The following is a 21,069-nucleotide window of genomic DNA, read 5'->3' as shown; positions in this document are numbered from 1 at the left end:
GGAAAGAGATCTTGGCGCGAGATCTTTTATAGATAAAGAATCTTTTCTTTTAGTATGCAATAGTTTTGTAAGGCCCCAATTTGAGTATTGTGTACAGGCTTGGGCACTGTATCTTCAGAAAGATATAAATGTATTGGAAAAGGTTCAAAGAAGACCACTAAGTTGGTACCAGAGTTGCTACATATGTCCTATATGGATAGACTTGCCGGACTCAGTTTAACTACTTTCGAAGACAGACGCACCATTGGTGATTTAATTGAAATGTACAAAATCTTACATGGACATGAAAATATTAATTTTGAAATTTCTTTGAAATGAGAAGATATACTGGCCTTAGAGGCTTAGCTTTCAACCTCAAGGCTGAGCCTTGAGGTTGAAAGGTCTAGATTGAATATAAGGGGAAAAAATAGAGTTTTTATGTTGTGGAATAGTTTCCCTTGGTATGTGGTTTCCTCGCCTAGTGTGGATGCTTTTAAAACAAATTATGATTTGTATTATAGCAGAACCTCTTTGTTGTAATGTATTTTTTCCATCTTTTTGTTGTTGCTGTTGTTATGATGTGTCAATATATACAAATGTGTATACTTTTTAACACAATAAAATGAATTATGAATTATTATTATTATAATTATAAATGTGTTTTCATAAAGGGGAATGAGTTCTGTTTTGGGTGCATGTGACCCTCATGCTGACAGCACATCAGGGGCCCCCGTGCAGATTCAGGCTACGTGCCACAGTCCAAATGTCCATGTTGCCAGTGATGACTACCCCAACCATCACTCCCAATTACAAAGCTGCATGCGGAGCAAGTAACAAGTGGCACACTGCAAAATGGCCAATGCGCTCAACTTTTACAACTACAGTGGGAACCAGAGGGGGATTATGGAGTTTTGTTTTTTTGTTTTTTGTTTTTTTTTAAAGCACTGAATTCAACTTGCAGACAGATGATGTTTAATTGTCTGTTTGAGGCTGACAGGTGTTTTCTGGTTTGTGGTTTTAGCCAAAAAGATTATTTTTATTTTATCATTATTAACACAGGTTGGACAGTGGAAAAACCATGTTGTCACAGACGGTTGTTGTGTTGGTGACTTATACAGTCAGCAGTACTTATTCTTCAATGATTTATTTGCAAGGGATGGTTTGTAGTTTGATGGTTAACACTAGCAGCATAAAGACTGAATAATACATAGGAAGACTTTGTAAAAACTAGGATATGTTGTCTTCATAAAATGACATTTGAAGATCACTGTAAATGACATATATATATATATATATATATATATATATATATATATATATATATATATATATATATATATATATATATATATATATATATATATATATATGGTATTTCATGTATTTTAATTTGTTTATGGCATTTCAAATACAATAAGTAAATCAGGCTTCTCAATATAAAAATTTCTAAAATTATCTTCCTTAGACTCAAAGTGAAAGTAAATCTCTACAACGTGATATAAATTAATTAAAAGTATAAAATCCAAGATGATGGGTTGCATAAGTAATCAGCCCCTTTGGTATAATACCTGTAAATAATCAGTTTAATTGCCAGTTTTCTTCAGACAAGTCAGGGGATGGATACATGAACATTTCCAAGTCACTGAGTATGTCTTGAACTTTATTTACCTCAGTTATGAAGAAATACAAACAGTATGGCACTCAATGGTAAATCTACATGGAGTAGACAGTTCTCAAAAACTGAGTGACTGTGCAAGAAGGAGAAGAGTGAGGAAAGCCACCAAGATACCCAGACAACCCAGAAGACGTTACAGGCCTCTCTGGCTGTGATTGGAGAAATTGTGCATTGTGCATGTTTTTCATTTTGTATCCCCAATTATACAGCAGTACCTAAGTTTGATTACTAATTATTACTTTATTAGTTACATTCAGCAGCTGCTGACAAATTTTGGGCAGCTGCTGAATGTAACTAAAGTAACTAAAGTAGCTGTGGCAACACTGTCTACTATACATTTCTAATCCTATCTCATCCAAGCCTATTACTACTGGGGTACTTGATCTTCAGATTGCTTTTGGAAGGTTTAATTTATAATTTGGCTGCCATAGTAACAAACATTTTGAATATATTTCTTGTCATGAGTGAAAGCATTGAAAAATAAGCCTCAAGCCTTGAAATGATGCCAGTCCAACGTCAAAGGAGAGCCTTTTATTTTTTTTATTATTGAAGCTCCAACACTGTCAGCTTCAACACCAGCACTAAAATTAAGTGTTAACTTTGCTGCCTAATTGTGCCATTCACAGTGATCTGCTAATGTTAATGTTAAGGGCCCCTTCACACATAGTGCGGATATGTACATCTGCAGGACGACTCACGGTGGTAGAGTTCATATGAGCGCACCACGAAACATTGCGCTGATGGGCAGGTGTGCACAATGCCGGTGCAATGGTTCGTGCACACGGGAACACAGTGCCAGCAGCCCTTGATTTTCTGCTGACGTTGTTGTGTTAATAGTACGAATGGCAACACATTTTCTAAGTGCCAAACGAGTGGTGTTAGATGTTCGTGTGTGTCACCTCGAATCTGGCCAACACCTGACGTGAGAGGGATCGATGGGTTCGCACAGCGCACACTCTGTCTTTCATCTGCTGATGTGCACAAACAGTTGTAGAAACAGGTGTGCGAGGCAGCTACGATTTTACGATTTTGCACACGATTCCTGCTTCATGTGCACTTTATGCACAAATCTTCCAAAATCGCACTATGTGTGAAGGGGCCCTAACACTGGCATTTGGGCTAGTATTAGCAATGCCATTACTAGACATAGGCTATCACTGTCAGGAGCACCCACTTTATTTATCAGCCATGGTGTTTTGTTTTAAGCCTGTTTCTGCAGTTTATTCTGTCGTATTTCCCACTTTCAGGTTTAACATTAACATTAAAGAAAGACAGTATCTTTTTGGCAAGCTAGTTCACTTACATTGTCAGAAATGTACCAAGAATGTAAACAGGGAAGCTAATTGGTCAGAATACAGATAACCTTATATGTATTTTAATATTTGTCTGAAAACATCCCATTCTATATGAACAAAAATATTTTAAACATATAATAAATATAAATATTTTTGCTGTAATATAATTTTATAATATTAAATTTTATTTATATAAAACCACATTCACAGTTGATTTGTAGAGAAACATTTGTGATTGGAGGAAGGTGGGCTGCAATGCATTGTCAATGGTCAGGCCCACCAACACCAGACTGGAAATGCTTGTTTTGTTCAGGGAACGTCCCTTTTAATACACCAAAAATTTAAATGTAAGAGGTGCTCTGTAATACAAAACTCCACAATGGCCACTTAATTCAATTCATTTTATTTATAGCGCAGCAAATCACAACATAAGTCATGCCAAGGCACTCCACAAGGGTTAGGTCTAGTGCCCCTCACCAACCCAAGCAAAAATTTAATTAAAGTTCAAAGTTGACTTAAAGTTTGATTTAAAAATTACCACAGCAACAACAAAACCCTTTTATTTATGATGTAATAAAGCACTGGATTTTTGTGACATTTACACTCAACAAAAATATAAACGCAACACTTTTGGTTTTGCTCCCATTTTGTATGAGATGAACTCAAAGATCTAAAACTTTTTCCACATACACAATATCACCATTTCCCTCAAATATTGTTCACAAACCAGTCTAAATGTGTGATAGTGAGCACTTCTCCTTTGCTGAGATAATCCATCCCACCTCACAGGTGTGCCATATCAAGATGCTGATTAGACACCATGATTAGTGCACAGGTGTGCCTTAGACTGCCCACAATAAAAGGCCACTCTGAAAGGTGCAGTTTTATCACACAGCACAATGTCACAGATGTCGCAAGATTTGAGGGAGCGTGCAGTTGGCATGCTGACAGCAGGAATGTCAACCAGAGCTGTTGCTCGTGTATTGAATGTTCATTTCTCTACCATAAGCCGTCTCCAAAGGCGTTTCAGAGAATTTGGCAGTACATCCAACCAGCCTCACAACCGCAGACCACGTGTAACCACACCAGCCCAGGACCTCCACATCCAGCATGTTCACCTCCAAGATCGTCTGAGACCAGCCACTCGGACAGCTGCTGAAACAATCGGTTTGCATAACCAAAGAATTTCTGCACAAACTGTCAGAAACCGTCTCAGGGAAGCTCATCTGCATGCTCATCGTCCTCATCGGGGTCTCGACCTGACTCCAGTTCGTCGTTGTAACCGACTTGAGTGGGCAAATGCTCACATTTGTTGGCGTTTGGCATGTTGGAGATGTGTTCTCTTCACGGAAGAATCCCAGATCACACTGTCCAGGGCAGATGGCAGACAGCGTGTGTGGCATCGTGTGGGTGAGCGGTGTTCTGATGTCAACGTTGTGGCTCGAGTGGCCCATGGTGGCGGTGGGGTTATGGTATGGGCAGGCGTCTGTTATGGACGAAGAACACAGGTGCATTTTATTGATGGCATTTTGAATGCACAGAGATACCGTGACGAGATCCTGAGGCCCATTGTTGTGCCATACATCCAAGAACATCACCTCATGTTGCAGCAGGATAATGCACGGCCCCATGTTGCAAGGATCTGGACACAATTCTTGGAAGCTGAAAATGTCCCAGTTCTTGCATGGCCGGCATACTCACCGGACATGTCACCCATTGAGCATGTTTGGGATGCTCTGGACCGGCATATACGACAGCGTGTACCAGTTCCTGCCAATATCCAGCAACTTCGCACAGCCATTGAAGAGGAGTGGACCAACATTCCACAGGCCACAATTGACAACCTGATCAACTCTATGCGAAGGAGATGTGTTGCACTGCATGAGGCAAATGGTGGTCACACCAGATACTGACTGGTATCCCCCCCAATAAAACAAAACTGCACCTTTCAGAGTGGCCTTTTATTGTGGGCAGTCTAAGGCACACCTGTGCACTAATCATGGTGTCTAATCAGCATCTTGATATGGCACACCTGTGAGGTGGGATGGATTATCTCAGCAAAGGAGAAGTGCTCACTATCACAGATTTAGACTGGTTTGTGAACAATATTTGAGGGAAATGGTGATATTGTGTATGTGGAAAAAGTTTTAGATCTTTGAGTTCATCTCATACAAAATGGGAGCAAAACCAAAAGTGTTGTGTTTATATTTTTGATGAGTGTATTTTTATAGGCGCTACTTTATAGTTGTTGAACTGCAAAACTTGAGTGGGCAAATGCTCACATTTGTTGGCGTTTGGCATGTTGGAGATGTGTTCTCTTCACGGAAGAATCCCAGATCACACTGTCCAGGGCAGATGGCAGACAGCGTGTGTGGCATCGTGTGGGTGAGCGGTGTTCTGATGTCAACGTTGTGGCTCGAGTGGCCCATGGTGGCGGTGGGGTTATGGTATGGGCAGGCGTCTGTTATGGACGAAGAACACAGGTGCATTTATTGATGGCATTTTGAATGCACAGAGATACCGTGACGAGATCCTGAGGCCCATTGTTGTGCCATACATCCAAGAACATCACCTCATGTTGCAGCAGGATAATGCACGGCCCCATGTTGCAAGGATCTGGACACAATTCTTGGAAGTTGAAAATGTCCCAGTTCTTGCATGGCCGGCATACTCACCGGACATGTCACCCATTGAGCATGTTTGGGATGCTCTGGACCGGCATATACGACAGCGTGTACCAGTTCCTGCCAATATCCAGCAACTTCGCACAGCCATTGAAGAGGAGTGGACCAACATTCCACAGGCCACAATTGACAACCTGAACAACTCTATGCGAAGGAGATGTGTTGCACTGCATGAGGCAAATGGTGGTCACACCAGATACTGACTGGTATCCCCCCCCAATAAAACAAAACTGCACCTTTCAGAGTGGCCTTTTATTGTGGGCAGTCTAAGGCACACCTGTGCACTAATCATGGTGTCTAATCAGCATCTTGATATGGCACACCTGTGAGGTGGGATGGATTATCTCAGCAAAGGAGAAGTGCTCACTATCACAGATTTAGACTGGTTTGTGAACAATATTTGAGGGAAATGGTGATATTGTGTATGTGGAAAAAGTTTTAGATCTTTGAGTTCATCTCATACAAAATGGGAGCAAAACCAAAAGTGTTGTGTTTATATTTTTGATGAGTGTATTTTTATAGGCGCTACTTTATAGTTGTTGAACTGCAAAACGTCAGAGCTAAATGTAACTTTTTATCTTTCTGATATTGTTGTTATTTTGAAACAATGAAACAACACATAAACAATGACACACTGGCACTGGGCACTGTTTGGCATGTGAATGACAATGACAGTAACCATGTGTCTGTAAACTGTTCCAGCACTGACTAGAATCACTGATGTTGTGTTTTTGTTTGTTTTGTGTGATTGCAGGTCGGGACATGGCCAACACAACCTTACCCGGGTATCCCCCTCACGTTCCCCCTACAGGCCAGGGCAGCTACCCGACTTCCACGCTCGCTGGAATGGTTCCTGGTGAGTGACATGAGGACATCAATGATTCCTGCATTGTTAAAAAAAAAAAAAAAAAGTTGAGAAAATGACAACATTTTACTTAACCAGTTGTGCAGACTTTATGAGTTTACTCAGTTTAAAAACATTCACTGTGTCAAAACTTAACTTGAATAAAGTCATTTCCTTAACTTAAAATTAAGAAAGAGAAAAAGTCTGTGAATCTTGTTGCTTAAAGTTTTTAAAATGTTCTCAACTTTTTTTTTTCCATTTTACCAGAGGCCATCAAATATAGCCATCGGGTATTGCGAAGGCTTTTCACCCGTCCGTCTGTCTGTCCGTTCAGGATAAGTCCAGTCCTATTACTGCCAGGGTCTTCAGATTGACAGGGAACATTCTTAGGACACAGACCTTTGACAAGTTCAAAGATGGCTAACCTTGTCCTATTTTAAGAAGTTAAAAAGTCACATTCTGTTTCAATCTGTTTTGTTTTGTTTTTGACTGGCGGACATGACATCCAATCAGAGTAGAGCTGCACTGTAACATCAGTGGCTGTCTCTCCAAAATCACTTCGTTTTCTGTGTTTATATACATGTCTCTCATATATTATGTAAAAGCTAGTGATAAATAAACACTTCTAAAACAGAAAACACTGTTTTTGGAACCTAATAACACCTCTGAACTTATTTACAAGACATTTCACAGACGTTAGCATGGTGACATCACAAGCTGATAGCTAGCTGCAAAACTGTTTTGTTTGTGTGTGAATATATCCTCTTTGTCGTATAGTATGTAAAAACCAGTGCGAAATAAACACTTCTAAAACTGAAAACACTGTTTTTGTAACCTGATAATACCTCTGGAATCTTTTACAAGACATTTTGCACATGCTAGCGTGCATGCTATCTTCCACTAACTCAAAGCTAACTACCTATGGAGTTAAATTTGTCTGATTAATACTTGCAAATGCACAGAGGGTGCCTTGCATGGCAACACCCTGACATCAGTGTGTGAGTGTGTCTGTATGAATAGGTGAATGTGAGGCATAAATGTAAAGCGCTTAATTTGAGCATCTGATGCAGATGTAAAAGTGCTATATAAATGCAGTCCATTTACCACTTATGTACAAATATTCCTTGATTTGCACAACTTCTGCTCTTAATACTTAAATATTGTTTATGATTGATTGATAGAGGGACTTTATTGAACATGTGCAAATTGTGTGCAAATTATAAAGAACGCAATGCCCATACGACCGAGAGTATTTTAGCATTGCGTTATATTTTTATTGTGCATGGATCTATTAGAAGAACTAAATAGTGGACTTCTCTTCAGTAAGAAATGTGTCACCTCTATATAAGATAAAATGTTCTTCTTCTTAATTTGCTCTTGTATTGTCTGGCAGTACATCCACATTCTTCTTTATTTTGTCCTGCATCATTTGCCTAATATAGACATGGTCACATTGAGGTGATGCAACACACATAAAAGGAGTCTTTTCAAGTCCCTGTAACTCTTACTGATACTTAAAAATTCATAAAATGTTTCCAAATAAATCGTGTAAATTTGTTTTATGTACCCACAGCTAGGCTGTGATAAATGTCTGTCTTTGTAGCAGTTCTGTGCTTGACCACTGGGGATACCTGGTAGAAAGACTGAGTTGTGCCCAAATCTCACCATCTGTGGCTCTCTATATAGACTGCACTTTGAGAGCAGCTTATATATGATCTGTGAATGGGTTATGAATATCAGATCATTTATCATTTTAAAAAATTAACAATCTAGTCCCTTCTTTGTGTTTTGAAATGCCCTTCTAATAAAAACCTTATGAGACATTTTAAAGGAGAATGTTCTGATACCAGCTGAAACTGAACAGCGTTTGACATTTTGTTGTTTTTGGAGGGGAAAAAAAGAATCGGAATCAGAATCACATACTACAAGGAATTTGGTCTGATGTTATTGGTGCATAAACAATAAGAAAGAGAAGACAAAAAACAGTTCTGTAAGTAGTAAAAGAGTCAGGCAAAATGATATTCACTGTTGAATAGATATAAATAACAGAATGGAATGGGACAGTGCAAAAACAGCTGATTGGAATAGAAATGTACAGTACCTTTCAGTGCAGTGATGACCAGTCTGTATGTTGTGGTAGTGGGGATGGGGGGTAAGTGGGGGTCTCTGGCATTGTTTGTGAGTCTAGCTGTGGATGGTAAAAAGCTGTTTTTGTGTCTTGAGGTTTTGGTCCTGATGGACCTCAGTCTCACGCCAGAGGGGAGGGTGACAAAAAGTTTGTGACCTGGGTGAGAGGGATCGGCCACAATCTTCCTTGCTTGACTCAGGGCCCTGGAGGCATACAGGTCCTGTAGGGATGGCAGACTGCAGTCGATCACATTCTCTGCTGCATGGTTGATATGCTGCAGGAATTTGTTGCTGCAAAATTATATACCTCAGTAATATGTAGGAAATTTCCTTATCCCTGAAGAATTCAGACATCTTTTACCTTATTTATTTATGTTTATCTGTTAGCAGGATTATTAAAATAAAGTATTGAAACAGTTACACTGAAACTTGGTGAAGCATAAAAGGTTCTGTCTATGAATTATTTTCCTTAGATTTTCATCAACATTGCAGTATAGTGTATTTTTCCAACAAAATAAATAAATATGAAATAAAAATAATTGTAAAAGCTACAGATAACAAAGTACTTACATTATTATCATTCATGTATTTATTTTGTGGGTTTTGTGTGTGTTGAGTTGTAAGAGCTGCAGAGACACTTGTAGAACTACTTAAACTTTGTGAAACTTGTTCAGTTTTTCTTGATTTGTGGGATCTCTGAGGTTTGGGTTAGGGACTTGGCAACTATACGTGTAAAAAGATGTGGAAAGCAAAAGGCTTTGCTACTGGATGTGTGTCCACTGCATCCAACACATCATGCCATGATCAGGACATGTCAGTTTGTTCTGGATGCTCTTAGCGCATGTGTGTCAGGATATCATGAAACTGAGGCAAATGAAAACATAAAAATATGAAACATGAAAATAACCACAGTAAATACAGGTCACCATCAGAGTAGCCCTCGTTTAAAAAAAAAAAAAAGAAAATTTTTTTTTGGACTCTGGATTTGTGCACATCCAGACTATGGATATTATGTGAGTGATCGTTAAGCTGAAAAAGAATGTTGTTCATAATAAAGTCTACCCGGATATCTCCTGTTCCAGATGAGCTTAGCCAGCGAGACACGATAACTCTGGGGCTTCAAACAAGCCCAAAACTCCATGACTAAACCCAAATGGCCTGATATCAGGTCAGGAAGATGTACTTTTTCCTGACTGTACATTCCCAGCCAAATTTCATATCAGATCCCAAGAAGTGGAAAGCCCTGGTTTCAGAAAGTAAACATTCTACCGTGTATTGTTTCCACCTGTATACCTAAAACAGGTGATTTCAGGAATTAGCTAATATACCAGCAATTACAATCAGCTGGTGTATTAGCAGGATGGAACATACATGGTAGGACTTTTACTTTCTGAAACAGGGGTTTCTTTATCCCCTTTATCTTGTCTCAGATTTCTCCATGTGATACCAGTACTACCATTAACCACATGGAATAATTGGCAAGAGATTGACTCATTGGTTTGTTTTGCCACTGCAGTCTACTCAAACGGATGACATTTTTAAAAAGTGTAGGAAAGGAAGTAGGGCAATGGCACTTAGTGCCAAACAGGAAGACAATGAGTATTTACTCCTTCACATTTACAGACATTTTCATTTTACATGTGTGTCAGATAAGTTCAGCCAGGATAAAAAAGTTATCAGATGCCAATCGTGTACGTCTTAGAACCCATTGAGATTGGGGTTGCAATCCATCTGGAGTCAGAGTCCATCTGGATTGCTTTCTGACTCGCCGTACACACACATTCAAATCAATCTGGCTCAAGCCAAACTCTTCTGCTTCTTGCATTGTGATCCTTCGCCTTTTTTTGTACTTGGTGTTGAAGTTCTTTTTCTCGCCGCTGCACTGGCTTGATGTACTTGTCGTGCGGCAGTGGTGTTCTTGAATATGTTCTGATTACGATACATTTTGCCCAACTTGTTTTGCCTTGCCTGATCTCCAAACAGTGGTACGAGGAGTTTTAACCAGAATGAACTCAAAGTGGAGGTTTTTTTCACAGCCATCACCAGCTACTGCCAAAGACAAACAAGACACTAGACAAAGTTTGGGAAAAGTTAACTTCAGAATGTGGTGGGAGTTTGTGCACACGATCTGAAAGCTGACCCCACAACCCGGAAGTATGACGTTATGATCACCAAGCTCTCTGGATTCAAGCCACATTTGCGTTCAGACCTCGTCAACTCTGGCTCAAATCTGAATAGCGCTATTCACATTCAGAAAATACCTATCTGGTTTATTGATTAGATTAGATTAGATAGAACTTTATTGATCCCTTGCTGGCTACTACTGTTCCTCTCATTCCCATCCTCTGTTTTCCTGTTACTCCTCCTCCTGCTGAGTAAGGAGTTGTACAGTCTGATGGCCTGAGGGACAAAGGAGTTTTTAGTCTATTGGTCCTGCACTTGGGAAGGAGCAGTCTGTGGATAAAGAGGCTCCTCTGGTTGCTGATGACGGTGTGCAGAGGGTGACTGGCATCGTCCATAACGTCCGGCAGTTTGGAGTTTAAGTTGAATTCTGCACGAATCCACCTCAGACCAGATTGCCAACCCCAGTCTGAACAGGGTCTTACTTTCTTTTTGGTCTTATTGGTCGCACATTATCTCAACAGTCATCAAAAAGTGAGATGAACGCCCCTCCCCCCTCCCATTAAACCTGCCGTTCAGGTTCACAGCAAATGGTTTTGGCTCAAAAGGCAGAAGAGGATTCTGGTAAATATTGTAATCAGCATATCTCAGACATTTGGATGGATGTAACCTATTTTGGCGATGAGCTCCAGCATCAACATTTTCACCAGACACACACCGACACCCATGTTTGGCTTCCATGTGATTAAAATCAGTGGGATGGGGAAACCAGCGGAGTGTGCTCTGTGTTAGCATATCACTGAGCGATCACACGCCGCTGTTCACATCGTTTCTACCTTACCTTCGGCTGCCACGACATGTTTCGCTGTCATCAACAGTCAAGGAGGATTCCTGTCCCATTTCTTTGTTGAAAACCCAGAAATATTTCATATATTATGTATTTTATACATTTATTCCAACTGCTGATTAAAAAGGGATTAGATTTCTGAGCAGAAAAAAAATTGTATATTTAATAGATTCAGGTATATTACTCTATTTATATTCAGTTATGAGTTTGTTATAAATGGGGGGTTTTTGTATATATTTTATTATTTTAATGTAATTAATATGTTTTTTTAATAAAGTTGTTTATTCATTCTAAATTTTAATATTTATTAACACATTCATCAAGTTTGGTGAATGTGTAGCTCTGAATTGTCTGTAGGTGCGAGTGTGAATGTGTTTTTCTGTCTAAACGTGTCGCCTGTCCAGGGTTAACACCCGTCTCTCACCCCATGACTAGGCTCCAGCCCCCCATGACCCTTAACTAGAACACGTAAGTTTACAAAATGCTTGGCTTGGCTCAATTCTCACAAGAATATGATTTTGATTTGGCAAACTGAGCATTTTTCAATCAGTTACTTTAAAAATTGTTTGTTTTTTTCCATAGTTATTTATTTTATAAGTATTTTCTTGTACTTGTTATGGCTCTAAATTTGTGATGAGTATTGTTGTCAAAGTTAGGACTAAAATCCTGTAAATTCACTTTTTTTTCTCTTTTTTTTTTGTCTGGAACTAATAGAATGGACACAATGTTGAATCGTTCCATTGAAAAGCTGTCTGGCAAGACAAGCTGTAGTTGTTGTTGTTGTTGTTGTCGTCCCCACCTGACACTTTGACTGTTCCTGACAAAATTACAATGGACATTGGAAGCAATTTGGATTTTTACTTGTTTTTTTGTTTTGTTGTTTTCTTTTAACTTTTTTTTTTTTTTACTTTTGTTTTTGCTTATTCATTAATGATTAAGGGGGGGGGGGGGGGTGTGCTCTGCTTCATAGTCATAGCTACTTGATTACTTTTCATAAATTTACATGCTTCAAAAAAATCAAAAATTTCCATTATTTTTACAGGTGGTGAGACCGCAGGTGTGGTTGTTGGAATATTCTATAAAAATATAATTAAAATATCTCATTGAGGGAATAATTACGCTTAAAACACCATTATAATGTTATTTTGGCAAAAAAAAAAAAAAAAAAAATATCTTAGATTTAGTGGTTTACATTTTTAATTAAACTTTTTACCATAAAATTTACAGGTTGTTCTGTAAAGGAATTTCTGTGTTTTTACTATATCTTTTTTTACAGACTCATTCTGGCAACCACAGCACCGGTTTTATTTTTTAACCATAAAAACACATAAGAACTGATTTTTTTTTTTTTTTTACAGCATGCAGGATGTGTTCATTTTAAACCATCAACTGCCTTGTACTTTTCAAACACCTTTTCACAGAGATGTTTGAAGTGCTCTTTCTTTTTTCATGGCTTTGCCACAGCACCATGAACAGAAAAGAGCTACTTTGTATTACAAACGCAGAAAAGCTATTTTATGATTGTGTGATTTCTGAATTCCGCTGACTGTACAAGTGGCGATATTTTTTTTTATTATATTGTAAAGTATAAATCCTTATGGGGTTTATTATTGTTGACTTTATATTTTTATATATTTTCAAATGCGTAGATTTTTTTTTTTTTTTTTTTTTGCATGAAGTCTGAAGAGCACAATTCTTAAAAATATAAAATTAAGTCAAATTTGTTTTTTTTTTTTGGTTTGTTTGTTGTTTTTCATTTGATTTGATATTAAAGTAACAAATTAAGGTCTGAGGTGATAAATATTTTTATAGTTTCATTGACTGTGTGAAACCATTAGGGTCTGTGGTTCTATTATTATCTTAAGAATATTTTAATGATTTTCTAAAAATTTTCTGTTCTTACCATAAAGATTTTACACACAACTTTTCTCAATCAAGCTTTGCCATCTCAAAGTTTACTCGTATGGATTTTAAAAAAGAAAGTCCTAACATCAGGATTTGACCTTCTTCTGCATTCAAATGAGTCAGACCACTAACTAATAAAACTGTTAACCCGTGGTTTTAGAAAAGCATCAAGTCAAACATGTTTCAGCTAACCATTTATTCTCACGTGGCACAAAGCAAAAGATGATGGCCTTCATCCCACGGCTTGTGGTTTTGTCTTCTAACCCATTTGTCCTGTACACAACCACAAAGATTTAGTGACAGGCACAAAATACTCTTAAAGCAAAGCCATTTCTCACCAGCTTCGTATAAAATCTTACCTTTATTGTGTCATAAAAGAAAGAAACGTGTTGAACCAATAGCAGTGTCTGCTGATACGCTCCAAACTCCGTGGCGCCATGCAGCAGCGCTCACACTGGGGATGGTAAGATTCTTCCACATGCAGCTGCAGGATTTATTGCAGGGTATGAAAAATGTATGCACGCAACAGTATTTATTAGCCCCGCCCTGAAACTAGTGGAGGAAAAGGCTGTGGCGCACACATCCATAAACAGGACAGGAAAGCCGCCTTCAGTGTCGCAGCCTGTGTTGCTCACTGCTGCATAACTTCAGCAAAATGAAAAAGAAATAAATTACTTGGTTGACTGGCCTCACGGCGATCGCTCCTCGCTCAGACCTTGTCCTGTTGCAATGATGAGAAATGACTGCATGTGGACGACTTAATGGCTTCATCCATTCACATGCTAATTGATTTGTTGTTTTGTGTCGCAGGGAGCGAGTTTTCGGGGAACCCCTACAGTCATCCACAGTACACAACCTACAACGAAGCCTGGCGATTCAGCAACCCAGCGCTACTAAGTGAGTGTACGCACAATGACAGGGTGAATGCACATTGACAGCATGAACACAGCAACAAGGTGACCACAATAACAGAGGCAATGCACTATGACACGATGAATGCACAATGACATTGATCGGGGATGCACAATGACAGGGTGAATACACAATGGTAGCGTGAACACAATGACATGATGAATGCACAATGACAGGGCAAACACAAAATGAAAGGATGAATACAATGACAGGGTTAATGCACAATGGCAGAGTGAACACAATGACAAGATGAATGCACAATGGCAGGGCAAACAAAATGAAAGGATAAATACAATGATGGGGTTAATGCACAATTACAGGGAGAATGCACACTGGCAGAGTGAACACAATGACACGATGAATGCACAATGGCAGGGCAAACACAAAATGAAAGGATAAATACAATGAAGGGGTTAATGCACAATGACAGGGCAAACAAAAAATGAAAGGGTGAATACAATAGGAGTGATAATGCACAGTGACAGGGTGAATGCGGATAGAGTGAATGTAAAATGACAGATGGATTACACAATGACACAGTGAATACAACAGATTGACTGCACAATGACAGGGTGGACACTATGACAGGGGAATGCACCAGGTTCCCATCGACTGACTTTAATAATTTGCCTCTTCCCAAACCAAAGCTCGTCCCCTTAGTTATCCTAGTAAATATCTGTAATGTTTGAGGCCGTTGCTGGAACACCATGGAACATTGCAGGAGGAAACCTTGGCATTTATCCATTTGTCCGGAAAAGGCTCTGGGTCAGTGGCATGAGAAACTCAAGGCGGAGGTGACACAGGGGCAGCAGCAGGTGGAAAGGACTGTGCAGGATGAGTTGGGTGGACTGAGGGAGTGAGCAGAGACATAAATACAGACATTTGATGTTTAAGTTCAGATATTTGATTTACCAGTTCTTGGCTAATTTCTGAGAGAGAGCTCGGAGAAGTTGCTCATGTTGTCCTAATAACTGTCCATGACTGGAGATGGATTTCTGTGAATTTGTGGTTTCAGAAGCTGTGTCTACTGGCTGCATTCTTCTTCTTTGTCTTTCGGCTGTTCCCGTTAGGGGTCGCCACAGCAGATCAATCGTTTCCATCTCACCCTGTCCTCTATATCTTCCTCTGTCACACCAACCACCTGCATGTCCTCTCTCAGCACATCCATGAACCTCCTCTTTCATCTCCCTCTTCTCCTCCTGCCTGGTGGCTCCATCCTCAGCATCCTTCTCCCTACTGCACATGTCCAAACCATCTCAATCTGGCCTCTCTGACTTTGTCTCCAAACCGTCCCACCTGAGCTGTCCCTCTGATATGTTCATTCCTAATCTTGTCCATTCTTGTCACTCCCAAAGAGAATCTCAACATCTTCAGCTCTGCCACCTCCAGCTCTGCCTCCTGTCTTTTGTTAGTGCCACTGTCTCTAAACCATACAACATAGCTGGTCTCACTACTGTCTTGTAAACTTTCCCCTTCACTCTTGCTGATATTCTTCAGTCACAAATCACTCCTGCCACCTTTCTCCACCCACTCCACCCTGCCTGCACTCTCTTCTTCACCTCTCTACCACACTCTCCATTACTTTGAACAGTTGACCCCAAATATTTAAACTCATCTACTTTCACCACTTCTACTCCTTGTAACTGCACTATTCCACTGGGCTCCATCTCATTCACACACATGTACTCAGTCTTGCTTCTACTGACTTTCATTCCCCTTCTCTCCAAAGCATATCTCCACTTCTCCAGACTAGACTCAACTTGCTCTCTACTCTCACTACAGATCACAATGTCATCTGCAAACATCATAGTCCATGGGGACTCCTGTCTGATCTCATCTGTCAACCTGTCCATCACCACTGCAAACAAGAAAGGACTCAGAGCTGATCCTTGGTGTAATCCCACCTCCACCTTGAATGAGTCTGTCATTCCGACTGCGCATCTCACCGCTGTCACACTATTTTTGTACATGTCCTGCACTACCCTAACATACTTCTCTGCCACTCCAGACTTCCTCATACAATGCCACAGCTCTTCTCTTGGCACCCTATCATAAGCTTTTTCTAAGTCCACAAACACACAATGTAACTCTTTCTGTCCTCCTCTGTACTTTTCCAACAGTATTCTCAGAGTAAACATTGCATCTGTAGTGCTCTTTCTCAGCATGAAACCATATTGCTGCTCACAGATCTTCACCTGTTTTCTAAGCCTAGCTTCTACTACTCTTTCCCATAACTTCATGCTGTGGCTGATCAGCTTTATGCCTCTGTAGTTACTGCAGCTCTGCACATCACCCTTGTTCTTGAAAATAGGAACCAGAACACTTCGTCTTCACTCCTCAGGCATCCTCTCACTTTCCAAGATTTTATTAAACAATCTGGTTAGAAACTCTACTGCCATCTCTCCTAGACATTTCCATGCCTCCATTGGAATGTCATCTGGACCAACTGCCTTTCCACTCTTCATCCTCTTCATAGCAGCCCTCACTTCTTCCTTGCTAATCTCTTTTACTTCCTGATTTACTCTCACCACATCATCCAGCCTTTTCTCTCGCTCATTTTCTTTATTCATCAACTCTTCAAAATATTCCCTCCACCTTCTCAGCACACACTCCTCACTTGTCAGCACATTACCATGTGCATCTTTTACCACCCTAACCTGCTGCACATCCTTTCCAGCTCTGTCCCTTTGTCTGGCCAATCGGTACAAGTCCTTTTCTCCTTCCTTACTATTCAACTTCTTGTAGAGCTCGCAATATGCCTTTTCCTTTGCTTTTGCCACTTCTCTTCTCGCCTTACGCCGCATCTCCTTGTACTCCTGTCTACTTTCTTCATCTCTCCGACTATCCCAAAACTTTTTCGCCAACCTCTTTCTCCTTATGCTTTCCTGGACCTCTTCATTCCACCACCAAGTCTCCTTGTCTTCCTTCCACTGTCCAGATGTCATACCCAGTACTGCCCTAGCTGTCTCCCTCACCACATCAGCAGTACTTTTCCAGTTGTCCAAAATTGCTTCCTCTCCAACTAGTGCTTCTCTCACCTGCTCGCTAAATTTCACACAACAGCTTCCACCATCTGATCCTTTGTTGAGCTCTCACTCTCTTCTTCTTCTTCTTTACCTCTAAAGTCATCCTACAAACAACCATCCTATGCTGTCTAGTGACACTCTCTCCTGCTACCACCTTACAGTCTGTGATTTCTTTTAGCTTGCATCTCCTATAAAGAATGTAGTCCACCTGTGTGCACCTTCCTCCACTCTTATATGTTACCCTGTGCTCCTCCCTTTTCTTAAAGTAGGTATTCACCACAGCCATTTCCATCCTTTTTGCAAAATCAACTACCATCTGTCCTTCCCCATTCCTATCCTTGATACCATATCTACCCATTACTTCCTCATCACCTCTGTTCCCTTCACCAACATGCCCATTGAAGTCTGCTCCTTTCACCACTCTTTCATGCTTGGGCACACTCTCCACCACCTCATCTAACACACTCCAGAAATCTTCTTTCTCCTTCATCTCACAACCTACCTGTGGGACATATGCACTGATGATATTCATCATCACCCCTTCAATTTCCAACTTCACACTCATCACCCTGTCAGACACTCGCTTAACCTCCAACACACTTTTAACATACTCTTCCTTTAAAATGACCCCAACACCATTTCTCTTCCTGTCCTCACCATGGTACAACAACTTGTACCCACTGCCGATGCTCCTGCTCTTACTTCCCTTCCACTTGGTCTCTTGCACACACAATATGTCTACCTTTCTCCTCTCCATCATATCAGCCAGCTCTCTCCCTTTACCAGTCATACTACCAACATTCAAAGTCCCCACTCTCATTTCCACCCTTCTAGTTTACTTCTTCTCCCGCTGTTCGTGGCAACGTTTTCCTCCTCTTCTTCGTCGTCTTCGCCCAGCAGTAGCCCAATTTCCACCAGCACCCTGTTGGGCAATAGCACCGGTGGCGGACATTGTTAACCCAGGACGTGACCTGCATGCTGGCCAGATATTTCTGTTATGGTTTACCCAGGAATGGACAGAGAGGGTGTGGACGCAACCTGAAGAAGGAGAATGGTTTTTACAGTTTATTGAGGTGAGACGTAGGCAGGCTTGGCTGGAATGGACCGACAGCAGAGGACAGGAATAGCTGGGTAGGGCAGGCAGAGGAGTTGAATATGAGTGAATTAAACAGGCAGCTGAAGACTGAAACCAGGCAGATGGCAACCAGGACTCCAATGGATCAGGTATGGAGGATCACAATGGAGACTGAAAGATCTGATGGCATCTGGATGTTAAACACTGCAGTGGCTTGATTGGAGATAGGATGCAGGTGAGCAGACTCAGCAGCTGCAGAGGATCAGATGGGAAGGCCAAAGGGGGGAACCCAGAGTCCACGCCCAGCAATACAGAGACACACTGAGACAACCATGACACACCAGAGAGGGAACAGGACAAGACACCCAAGGAAAGGGAAAGGGAAAGCCTAAACCCTAACACAGTGACAGGGTGAGTAATGACAGTGAATGCACAAGACTGAACACACAATAATAGGGTGAATGCCCAGTGAAAGAATGAATGCAAAATAAGGTGAATGCACAGTGACACAGTGAAAGCATGATGACAGAATGATCACTGACAGAGGGAACCCAAGATATGGTGATTGCACAATGACAGGGTGAATTCACAGTGACGGTACATAATAACAGTGAATGCTCAGTGACAAGATCAAAACACAATGACAGTGAATCCAGACGGAGTGACTGTGCAATGGCAGATGGAATGAGCAGTGACTGAGTGAATACAATGACAGGGATAATGCCCAGTGACAGGGTGAATAATGAGAGTGAATGCACAACAAGTGAGTGAACACATAATGACAGAGTGAATTCACAATGATATAATCATGTACAATGAATACATAATGAACATACAGTTACAGCATTAATGGATTACAAAACAGGCCACACTTTTTTAAGACATGTTTTTGAAAAAAGATGTCCTGAAGAAAAGGCTTTTATTTTAAATAAATGCCAACAAAAGCACATTTTACAAGCAGCCTAGTATTTCTTGTTTTAACCACATGCTGAGACACTGCAGCTTTTAGGACAACTCTTAACTTTTCTGACTGGTAGGATTCTTAAGTCTTTGTAGAGTCACTATCTTCTGCGATTACATGCTCACACTTGTATTTCTGGGCTGCTTGATCGTTGATTGATGACTGCATTCATCACCATGAATTAACGTTTGCATGATAACATTTCTTCAATTGTTGATTAATTTACCCAACTTCTGATGCATGTTCTTTTCAAGACAATCATTGTTTCTTTCTGTCATGCAACACTGTACGCTAGTAAGGGGTTCAAGTATATTTGGCACCACCTACTTTTGTGAGAATATATGATAGTTAAAACTTTTGACCCTGAATGTAAGATTAGCCCAATTATTTCAGAAGTATTTCTAAGAAAATAAGAAACTTTGTCTTGTATTCAGAACTGCTGTAGTACGATAATAACATACCTTTTACTGTTATTATGCCTCCTTGTCCTGCAGCTACTATGACTGGAGATATTACTGCTGTTATCACTACCAATACTAACAACTACTACTACTGGGCCTGTGTATTCTATTCAAACAAATAATATGACTACTTCTGCTGCATCTCCTACTTCTGTTACCTCTACTATCAGCAAAAATCATTATCGCAGTAATGTTTGTATTAGTAGTTGTGGTAAAAGGCCTCAATTAAGGATCATTTTCATTATCGATTCATAGATTAGTTATTATCTCAATGAATTGATTAATTGCTACGTGCAATAAAATGCTAATCTGTGTTTTCTAGAGCCCAAGATGATGCCTGTTTTACTGCGAGTGTCATAAAGAAATAATCTAGAAAATAGTCACATTTAAGAAGCTGAAATCTGACCATTTGGATATAGTTGTTTTTTTTTAATTGGCTCAAATCAGTTGATTGTCTAAATGGTTGTTGATTAATTTAATAGATGAATAACAATCAATTAATCACCACATCTCTCTAGATGTAGTAGTAGCATGATCAGCAGTCATCGTGATGTAATAATATGTTTTGCTAAATAGTAGTAAATACTGTATTTGTTGTTTCAAATGGTTCATTCTTTTTGTTAACTTTCAGGTTCCCCTTATTATTATAGTGCCGCATCGAGAGGCTCCGGCCCTCCCACTGCTGCCACTGCCTATGACCGTCACTAGTTACCATGGAAACCAAATCAACCTGCAGGACCATGGCCTCAGCCTCCATATTGCCCCGGTGTGAACGGTACCCTCCACTGGACACTGAGCAAGTGCACACAAAACATTTCTTTTGGAATTCCAAACACTCATCCCAGCTTCATCTTTTTTTGTGGGGGGGGGGGCATTTCAAAGCCAAACTACAAACAAAATCTGTACATCAACAAGGCACGCAACATCGTCGGAGAGAGTGAGGGAAGAAAACTTGGACTTTTAAAAATAATTTTTTTAAAAATCCATAATTTTGTTTTCCCCCCTACTGCGGAGTCAATATCCCATCACGGATCAATACTGTACATTCCTTTACTGATGAATCTCAGCAGGGATGGTGTCCAGAGCTTCAAATGTAGCAGCAGCCTTTTCCCCTTTTTGTTTTTTTTGTTTGTTTGTTTTTTTTACCCCTTTATTCT

The 21,069-nt window shown here is 40.2% G+C and overlaps 1 protein-coding gene across 1 annotated transcript in view; it reads left to right on the top strand.

Annotated features, from left to right (window-relative positions):
- LOC117530559 (paired box protein Pax-2a-like) overlaps nucleotides 1–20,832 on the top strand; it is a 99,383-nt gene extending 78,551 nt beyond the window's left edge. Inside the window, exons 7-9 of the mRNA XM_034193451.1 lie at nucleotides 6,388–6,489; nucleotides 14,288–14,374; nucleotides 20,544–20,832. Coding sequence (XP_034049342.1) covers nucleotides 6,388–6,489; nucleotides 14,288–14,374; nucleotides 20,544–20,620 — 266 coding nt within the window. The 3' untranslated portion in view covers nucleotides 20,621–20,832. The remainder of the gene's footprint in view (nucleotides 1–6,387; nucleotides 6,490–14,287; nucleotides 14,375–20,543) is intronic.
- Nucleotides 20,833–21,069: the final 237 nt, after the last annotated feature.

This window comes from Thalassophryne amazonica, chromosome 18 (genome assembly GCF_902500255.1).
Source record: "Thalassophryne amazonica chromosome 18, fThaAma1.1, whole genome shotgun sequence".
NCBI lineage: Eukaryota > Metazoa > Chordata > Actinopteri > Batrachoidiformes > Batrachoididae > Thalassophryne > Thalassophryne amazonica.
The sequence above is the reverse complement of the archived record's forward strand: the minus strand, read 5'-3'. Positions and strand labels throughout refer to the sequence as shown.